The sequence below is a fragment of the Dufourea novaeangliae genome, unplaced genomic scaffold, assembly GCF_001272555.1.
Source record: "Dufourea novaeangliae isolate 0120121106 unplaced genomic scaffold, ASM127255v1 scaffold280, whole genome shotgun sequence".
Lineage (NCBI taxonomy): Eukaryota > Metazoa > Arthropoda > Insecta > Hymenoptera > Halictidae > Dufourea > Dufourea novaeangliae.
Window position 1 is genome coordinate 44,491 of NW_015374175.1, and position 10,481 is coordinate 54,971.

Here is a 10,481-nt window from a genome sequence, read left to right on the forward strand (position 1 = left end):
TTTTACGTAACCAAACACTTGCACAGCAACACCCGCATATCCGTTATTCTATACGTACGACCATAACATTGCGTACTACTCCCGTGAACTGAACATCTCTGTCGCCCGATTGCTAACCGACTGACAGAATTTTTCCCAAAGGGCTTCCTCTACCCCCAAGTAGTTTCCCATCGTTACATTGTGAGTTCACTCCCACCACGACAAGATTTAGGTAAAACGAAACCAACGGTTGTAGGATAACACGTGCTTTGCAGAAGTGCAAGGAAAGAACCGTCGCGCAGTTTCACCAAAGCGCGTAGCCCGTTAATTTATTGCCAAGGTACCTACTCCTTCGAGATAGGAAACAGACATCACGTGCATCGGCTTGAGAATGTCCGAAATAAAGAGGACCACCAACGTGCCCGTTGCTTCGAGTTGGAAAGCACAATGTACATTGTTTTCTTCGAGGAGCAGGGAAAAAATTTTACCGAGACGTGTAAGTTGACGCTGCTTGGGCCTAGCCGATCACCCTTGTAGAGGCCGGAACGGAATTTTCGGTTATTTATGGCTCAAAATCTTCGGCCTCGTAGCAACCGTGAACTCACAACAGAATTGACAATCTACAATTTTATTACAACTCTGTGAAATTGTAGTTCTCATGAAAACATTTCATACGTATTTTTGTTTTAGTATTCCGTCAAATATCTCGGAAATTATTAGAAATATAAAAATCATATAATTTGCAATATTGTGTTTCTTTTGATATTGAATGTAGAATAATCCCTTTCTTTAAACAATCTTTCGCCGACTCCTGACAGTGCGCGGTGCAGGTAAATCCAAAAAAGTACTATTCTAAATACTAAAGTATTCGTTAAACTCTTTTCCATAAAATAAGCCTATCGGTAGGGTGATGCGGTTTATATTAACGCAGTAGTAACCTATTGAAGAGGGCGGTGCGCCCTGGTTCAGGTAAAAGAACCGGGCGCTCCACTATTACAGTCGACTGACGGTATTCGTAACGGTCCAGACTATTTCAATGAGATTAAAAGCTATATCAGTGTCAATGATTTACGGAAAAGAGTTCAACGAATACGGTAGTATTTTTTTGGATTTACCTGCACCGCGCACTGTCAGGAGGCGGCGAAAGATTGTTTAAAGAAAGGAATTATTCTGGAATTCAATGATATAGCTACATTCAATATCAAATCAAACACAATATTGCAAATTTTCCGGTTTTTATATTTCTAATAATTTCCGAGATATTTGACGGAATACTAAAAAAAAATACGTATGAAATGTTTTCATGAGAACTACAATTTCACAGAGTTGTAATAAAATTGTCGATTGTCAATTCTGTTGTGAGTTCACGATTACTACGAGGCCGAAGATTTTGAGCCATAAATAACCGAAAATTCCGCTCCGGCCTCTACAAGGGTGGTCGGTCAGGTCCAAGCAGCGTCAACTTACACGTGTCGCTAAATTTTTTTCCCTGCTCCTCGAGATAGACAATGTACATTGTACTTTCCAACTCGAAGCAAGGAATACGTTGGTGGTCCTCTTCATTTCGGACATTTTCAAGCCGATGCACGTGATGTCTGTTTTCTATCTCGAAGCAGTACGTACCCTGGCAATAAATTAACGGGTTACGGCGCCTTGGAGAAACTGCGCGACGGTTCTTTCCTCGCACTTCTGCAAAGCACGTGTTATCCTAGAACAGTTGGTTTCGTTTTACCCAAATCTTGTCGTGGTGGGAGTGAACTCACAATGTAACAATGGGAAACTACTTGGGGGTAGAGGAAGCCCTTTCGGAAAAATTCTGTCACTCGTTTAGCAATCGGGCGACAGAGATGTTCAGTTCACGGGAGTATTACGCAATGTTATGGTGCTACGTACACAATGACGGATATACGGGTGTTGCTGTGCAAGTGTTTGGTTACGTAAAACATCTGAAAAATTGAAAACAATCGGCCCTTTCCGGGGCCACGAATTTTTCTAACGTAGGAACAACACGTTGGATTAAAAATACATTAAGTTATTGTGTCGGGTGATCAGTGTTAGTGCAGTGCAGTGAAGTGAATACATATTCGATGGATTAACCCGGCGGCACTGGACGTTGCAACTCTTAACGTTGGCTGGTGTCGCATACCTGCGATCACCTGTGGCATGGACTCTACCCTGCCATAAATCATTTCGTCCGTCGATGCCCAAGCTCGGTACACTGACCTACTAACGCAGGTTTCTACGCTGCAGGTGAATTTCCGTAAGGGTGAGTTCTATTCAGTTTATTGGTCATTATTGTTTTATTAATTTCACCGAACTACAATCACTTCTCGTTTATTCTCTGTTACATTACCTTTTCGTTCACACGTTATTTGAAAAGGAAATTTACAAATTCGTAAAAAGGAATTTACAAAGTTGTAAATGTGCATTCGCCTTTTTACGTTACACATAATTTGCCTACATTTACGTTTCATTCATTAATCTCTTTAAATAACAAAAGACAGATGATAAAAAATATGATTTTATTTGTTACGTCTTGTTTATTTGTTATTATTATACGCGGTTTCCTGCGATGCATGGTGACCTACTTGTTCGGAGTTTCGTAGTACAAGCGTAGCGCGTAGCCACCGCTAGCGCGGGAACTCGGCTGGCAAACTCGCGCTCTGATTGGTCGCGGTTTTTCGTTAATATCTCGGTAACGCAGCCTCAGTTTACATTGTCGCTAAGGAAAAAGTTGTTCCAATTCACCCCCCGAGTGCCCGATTTCCGGGTCGGAGGACATTTTTGGGACACCCTGTATATCTACAAAAAGAGCTAGATTTGGAATGAAGTTGTTTATTTTGAGTGAAAGCCAATCTGGATACGTACAAAATAGAATGTTATACACAGGCAAGGACACAAATTATGGTTCAAACTACCCACAAGAAAAACAATCAACAAGAATTGTTTTGGAGTTAACACATGACTTACTGAATAAAGGGTATAGGATTTACTTAGATAATTTCTACACGTCAATTCATTTGGCTAAACTCTTGTGTCAAAACAATACAGACATTGTTGGAACAATGAGGATAAACAGAGTCGGAATCCCCAGTGAAATAAAAACAAAAAAATTACAGAAAAATGAACATAAAGTAAGATTCAAAGACAAACTTATGGTTTTAAAGTGGAAGGATAAAAAAGACGTATTGATGCTCAGTTCTATTCATAATGACGAAAAGACAATGATTGAAAAGAGAGGAAGGAGGCAAGAAAAACCGAATGTTGTCCTGGATTATAACAAGAATATGGGCGGCGTAGATTTGGGAGATGGAGTTATGGTGGCCTACACGGCTGCCCGTAATAGGCTAAAAAAATATTATGAAACAATTTTTCTACGATTAATTGATATGTGCTGCTTCAATGCATATATTATATACAAAAAAGATAAAGGTCATTTGGATCGATTACACTGTTTGATAGAGTGTGTAGAGAAATTGGTAGATAACAACATAGTGAAAACCCACCCAAAGACATCAACAAGCAGCTCTACACCTAAACCATCACGCTTAGTTAAAAGGCATTTTCCAGAACAAATGAAAAGCGATATAGGAAAAACAAAATCCAGGAAATGCCGAGTTTGCTACAAAAAAGGTGTTAGGAAAGAATCTACATACTGGTGTCCGGATTGTAAGGTAGCACTATGTATCAACAATTGTTTTAAAATATCTCACAAGGAAGTTGAGTTTTGAATTTTTACATCTATATTTTAATTTTTTAAACTCAATATTTCTATTTTATTTGTGTGGTTTTGTTTATTGTTCTGTAATTGTTAACTTTTTTATTGTGTATCTAAATAAAAAATATATGTTTTTTGTAATCTTTATAATTGTTTGTAAAATTTGTAATTTTTTAATTCGATGTTTCCATTTTTTTGTTGGTATTATTTTCTATTTGTTTGTAATTTTGTATTTTCCTTTGTGCTTTATATATAAATAAACGAAAAAATATATATTTCATAGTCTTTTCATTTATTTTAAGCATAAATAAAAAAAAATAATAATATGAAATTACGTCCTCCGGGCGTGACGTACTGACACGTCCTAGTGAAAGAGTACGCGCCCGTTATATGTTGCGTAATTAAAAGGAGAATTCCCCGGTTAACAGGTTAAAAAGAGACTTACAAGACATATTTGATAAGGTACAGGACTACTTTGAAATTTGGAAATTGAAAATAAACACCAATAAATGCGAAACCATCCTGTTTAGGCCCTACATTTCAAAAATATCAGACGCAAATGCAGACGTCAGAGTAAACTCGAAAAAATTCTCACTTCACGCAGCCAATAGCATTAACGAAATAATTCAAACAATCAAGCCTTTCCATCCAACAAAAGACTATTCTTCTCCAAAGATCTACACAAAACAGTAAAAATCCTATGCTACAAGACCTTAATTAGACCAATCTTAACCTACGGCTGCCAAATCTGGTTCAACATCAGTGCTAGCATTATGGAAAAACTGCGCATCTTCGAAATAAAATGCATCAGCGCTTGCCTAGGAAAGTATAGATCCCCAGAATCAAATTATACAAAATTAATTCACAATCACAAACTTTACGAAGAAGCTAAACTCATTTGTATAGACCTTTTCATTATAAAATTAATCAGAGATCACTGGTCGAATACCCGCAAAATCACCTCAAACTCAATGATCGATCATACAGTTTACCCGAATCCACTATATTTCGAACACACCCGTCAAACTGGCTACACACCACCAGAATCTTTCGTTTATTTAGACAGCGAGGGTCTAATTCAAAATTTCAATAACTTACCACTCATATATCACTACAATAGGGAAACGTTCAACAAAAAAAGATTGTACAATAAAGATACAAAAGCCGACGACGGTAGTCTTAAGATTTATGTATAAATTATCTACAATAGATTTAAGCGTTAAAAATACACAAAACCGCAATAAATATTGGTGGCTGTGATAAGTAAAATTGTTATTTTTTATATTGTTATATGTATATGCGTATAATTTAGTTTTTTCTTTTTTTCTCACCTCTTCTTTTCTCTTAGTTAATTGTATAGTATAGTTTTTTTCTGCCGTTTTCTATACTAAGTTTTTAAGCCATAGATTAAGATTCAAACACTTTTACCTCATTATCTTTAACCGCAGTAAGTGCAATAAAATACGAAGGAACAGACTACGCGTACTCGATATTTGAGTCTATAGCACGGCCTGTTAACTCCCATTAGAATAGTATGGTCAGTCATAAGCTACCGGCCCTTATCACCAATGGTGCTAAAGTCGCATTTTTCGACACATGTACTTCTATGTAGTGCTATGTAGTCGGCGGATAAAACACGTTTTGGCGCTGGAGGGAGTTTAAACCGATGGCCATTTAAATTTTGTTTTCTGTTGCAGGTGGTTGCAGGAGGACTAAAAATTTGCAGAAATGGTGCGTTGTTGTGTTCCTGATTGCAGAAGCGCGAAGAGCAGAGTTAAAACCTATGTTTTATCGAAGGAGAAAGAGGTAAGATTATACTTAAAACCAGTTTTTGTAATTTTATTCATATTACAAATTTTCTCCCAATAATAACGAAGGGTCGTTCTACGTGAAGTCTAACACTTTTTGTGTAATATTTCGGATTTTGTTGAAACTTGGATATATTGTAGCCTTTAATGATATACGAACATATCGAAGGATTTTAAAAAATTTGTTAAATTGTAAAAATTAATTATGTTTCAGAGACGAATAAAATGGTGTTTGGCCATATGTAGGCTGGATTTAATCGACGTCCATCCATCTAGACGACATGACTACCGTGTGTGTGAATTACATTTCACACCGGAGTCACTGTACGCTAATCATCACAATAAAACAGACCTGAAGTATGACAGTGTCCCCACATTGTCTTTGCCAGGACTGCAAGGAAAATGGATGGACACAGGTATGTATTTTTTCCACAATAAAGGACGGCTTCATTTTAAAGGCTAAGAATAAGTATTATGTTGTATTTTTATATAACTTACATGCAAATGTATTTTTCCTTTCAATATCACTTATTTTTTAGATGAAATGGTGCAACCAGAAGATGGCACATCTCTGACTGCAGAAAGCCAGTTTGAGGAACTGGGTAAGTTTGTTTATATTATAGAATAAATCAATTTTTATGAAATTTATGTATGCACATACTTAGACTCTTTTTCACTTATTTTTCAGATATAAAGCAGTCATTTGATGAAGATGCTTGCCGCTTACAGGCTTCGGGTACCCCTGTTAGCTGCTTTAACACCTCAGGTATGAATTATATATATAATTCATATTACATATTTCACACATTTCAATTATGTTCTTACAATTTAGAACAATATACAGCCCGAAAAAGTGTTTCGGAAGTATGTCAATAAAATTCCGCGGAGAATTCCATCGGGTGGGCGCGAATCAGATGTTGGGTCTCAGGTAGATGTGACGTAAGTACATTGCATTTCGTGTATTGCACGTAATGGAATGGTCGTTCTGTGTTGCCCCGTGAAGCATGAACACATTACCTCGATCAGAGCATGTATGACCGAGCTGTGTTGAGAGGGTGGACAGGTCTTATGATCGTTCTTCAATGTACAGCGGGTGTGGTGGTTGGTGTAATCTTTGAAAAAATGTGAATATTCGGAGGATAACTGTTCTTGACGCGGTCAAGTCATTAGCTTGACTCACTGAATAATATGGGCATGAACTTTTAATGAATAAAATCTAATCTTTGTTTATTTTCTTTGATGTTTCTATTTTCTTTCATTTTTCTAATTTTTTCAATTTTTCAATTTTTTTTTATTGTTCTATTTCGTTTATATTAACAATACTAATAATTTATTCGTCTAATTTATTAATCTATTTCGTTTAAAACTAAGGTCAGGTAGTAACATATACTTTTCTGTTTTAGGTCGCAAAAGGAATCTTAATTTATTAAGATCCCTTGGTGTTCGCAGTTCAGCTGCATTGACACCCAAAGCTTTGAAATTGTATAAAGTTGCCACGAATTTAAATAGAGTTAGGAAACGTTTACAGTTTAAAAATGAAAGTATTAGACGTAGAATCTCGAAGGCTTCAAAATTTGCGGAATCCCAAATATTCTTAGAATCAAAATTAAATAAAACGTGTGCAACATTCTTGATTAGTCAATTGCGTTTGCAATCTAAAAAATCCAAAGGACGTAGATTCACCCTCCAGGATAAAATTTTCGCGTTGTCGTTAATAAAGCAAAGTCCTAAAGGATATAGACTTTTGCAGCAAGTTTTTGCTTTACCTTCTCGCGTTACCTTATTGAAAACACTGCAGCACATTCCTTTTGAATGTGGCTTGAATAAGCGCATACTCGACACCCTGAAATGCGCTGTGTTAAAAATGAGGAACCCCCTCGATCGAATGTGCACTCTGTTGTTTGTCCATCTTTGTCATACAATTCGAGAACAGATTCGATCGACGGGTTTGTAGACTGCGGAGAAGGCAAAGTACTACAATTTGCTGATCATGCTATGGTTTTTATGATCCGCGGAATTAAAAAGAAATTTAAACAACCCATAGCATATTTTTTTACATCTGGAGCTATGAAGTCGGCTCATATCGCGCGGAACATTAGACTGATTGTCGACAGTCTACGGGAAATTGGGCTCAATGTGGTTGCAACTGTGTGCGACCAACATGCAGCGAATGTATCGGCAACCAGTGCGTTGATTCAACAAACTGACGCCGAATACATACGAAAAGGTGCCCGGAAGAAGCACGTAGGCTTCGAGGTGGGTGGAAGAGTGGTTATTCCACTCTTTGACCCACCACACCTGTTGAAAGGAATTAGAAATAATCTCCTAGTAAACAAGGTCAGGTTTACCTGGAAGCGGCAAAACCAAGTGGGATCTTGGACTGATATTGTGCAGCTATATCACATTGACATCGGTGATACCGCAACACGTATGTGTTATAAACTGACCGATTCGCATATTTATGCTAATAAAATGCGAAAAATGAAGGTCAGTATAGCTGCACAAGTCCTATCCCACCAGGTTTCCTCAGCTCTCCGTTGGATTGCACGTCATGGTATGTATTTCTTTTTATATATTCTTCAATGGAACTTTGTATCACGACTTGGTAATTTTGTTACCTACAGCATAATTTATAGAATTTTTTATTTTTCTGCCAGGCCATGACACCAGTGTTTTACCTTCCGCTGAGGACACTGCCGACTTTTTGATCTTCTTTGATCAACTGTTCGACAGTCTTAACAGCTCGTCAACCGTTTCCATCGTAGGAAAGGAGTTGCGGGCTGCGGTCACCGGAAGGTGCAAACACGAAGAATTCTGGACCGACGCGTTGAAGATCCTGGATTCAATCCAGTTCATCACCCGAAGAGAATTGACGACCCCACCTTCGGTGAAGAATTGGATACGGACGATCCGCGGCATACAGTATTTGTGTCTCTACTTAATATATTGTGTCTCTACTTAAGAAACTTTAATCAAGATCCGCTTGAAAACTTTTTCGGTTGCATTCGAAGTCATGGTGTACGAAATGTGAACCCCACGTGTACGTCGTTTGTAAACTCGTTTAAAACTTTGATTATTAATAACTTTTTTTCACGCCATTCGGCGAACGCGAATTGTGAGAGTGACCATGGGGAAGCACTGGACACCATGAAATTCTTTCTAACGGGTGCAGCCGAAAACGATGCGTTCCAATTATTTCAAACGGATCTTGAAGAAATACCAGAATATACGTATGAGTGTGCAGCGCCTATTACACACGCAGTAAGGCACACACATACATATGTTGCTGGATGCCTTGCAAAGAGAATACTAAAGGATGTTAATAATTGTTCTTTTTGCAAGGCACAGATACTTGCAACTCATACCGATATCAATAGTACAATTATAAGTAGTATGGAGTATAGGCCAAATGCATTCATTCGGCCCCATACTGCTTTTAGTGCAATATTTTCGGAGTTAATAGATGTTAATAGTTTTTTTATTTCTAAATTTATAACATTTAATCGCGTAAGGGCACATTTACTTGCAGCTTCTATGAAGCATGTGCCAAATAGATTTTTGAATTGCAGGTATCATAATTTATATAAAATAATAGTCAATAAGTTTGTTAATTTCTTTATTTTAAGTTACGTAAAAAATGTTAATTTACTTTTAAGGGGTAAACGGACGGAAGGCGTGCATGATTGTGTGTGCAAGATGGCTAGGGATTATTATGTAAAAAAGTATAGGAGAATGTAGTATGCATGTATCGTATGTATTGTTTGTTATACAGTATACAGTCCCTTATTTCCTAAATTATTTGAAACACGAGAGTTTTCTGGTATTTCAAATACTTTAGGAAATAACTGACTGTATACTGTATGTATGTAATGTAAAATTTTTAGCATGACAGTGAGTGACTGGCGGTTAGTGCATGGGATCGTGTGTGATGTATGTGTAGTATTATAGATATAATGTTCTTTGCGGATTAAAATATATTTTATAAATTTATTGCATGCTTTATGTATTTTTTGTAAAATTTTTAGTATGACAGTGAGTCACTGGCGGTTACTGCATGGGATCGTGTGTTATGTATGTGTAGTATAATAAATATAATGTTCTTTGCGTAGTCAAATATATTTTATAAATTTATTGCATGCTTTATGTATTTTTTGAAAAGTTTTGAGCATGACAGTGAGTGACTGGCGACTACTATGTGGGATTGTGTATGGTAAATTTTTTATTATAATAAATTTGTTATAATAATTAGTTCGAAATTTTAAATCTGTATTCCATGTATTACATAGTCTCTCTATATCATGTTAAATTTTGAGCGTGACAGTGAGTGACTGGCGGTTACTGTATGGGATCGTGTGTGATAAATTTGTTATAATAAATATAATGTTAGTTGTTTGCAGTTTTAAACATGTTTATTAAATTTATTACATAATATACGTATATTATGTAATAAATTTAATAAACATATTTAAAATTGCGAACACCTAATATCAAATTTATTATAACTCAAATTTATTATACACGATCTCATACAGTAACCGCCAGTCATTCACTGTCTCGTCTATTATAAATCGTTCCGAAATTCAAACGCGTCCCGGATATCCGGCACTCGTTTTAGTACCGGCCCTTATCACTAATGGCGCTGCAAATCGACCAAGAAAAACCTCTGAGTTGTACACCCGTGGTCTATAGTCTATACACCTCTAGATTAAGCCACGTTCTTCTGTTTTGTACGTTTATGGAAATTTATTTTTGCTTATTGTTACCATTGTTAAGTTTGTTATATTTTATATTATTTTTTTGGCTGAATAAACGTATTTTAAAAAAAAAAAGAGTTCAGTGGTGGTGTCATGCCTGTAAGGAGATGTACGTGAGGCGGCCATTTTGGCGGGATAAATCAAATGTGCTTGCAAGAAAGAATCACTCATTCAAAGCGAAATACTGATTCTGAGTTGGTTAGAGCTTGTTTATGAAAAAAC

The 10,481-nt window shown here is 36.7% G+C and overlaps 1 protein-coding gene across 1 annotated transcript; it reads left to right on the forward strand.

The window, feature by feature from the left end:
- Positions 1-2,855: 2,855 nt before the first annotated feature.
- Positions 2,856-3,710, forward strand: LOC107192060 (piggyBac transposable element-derived protein 4-like). Its single transcript, XM_015581246.1, has one exon. The coding sequence runs from the start codon at positions 2,856-2,858 to the stop codon at positions 3,708-3,710; it is 855 nt and encodes a 284-aa protein (XP_015436732.1).
- Positions 3,711-10,481: the final 6,771 nt, after the last annotated feature.

Coding starts and splice junctions, on each gene's coding strand:
- LOC107192060 (XM_015581246.1), top strand. CDS start 2,856: ATGTTATACACAGGCAAGGACACAAATTATGGTTCAAACTACCCACAA.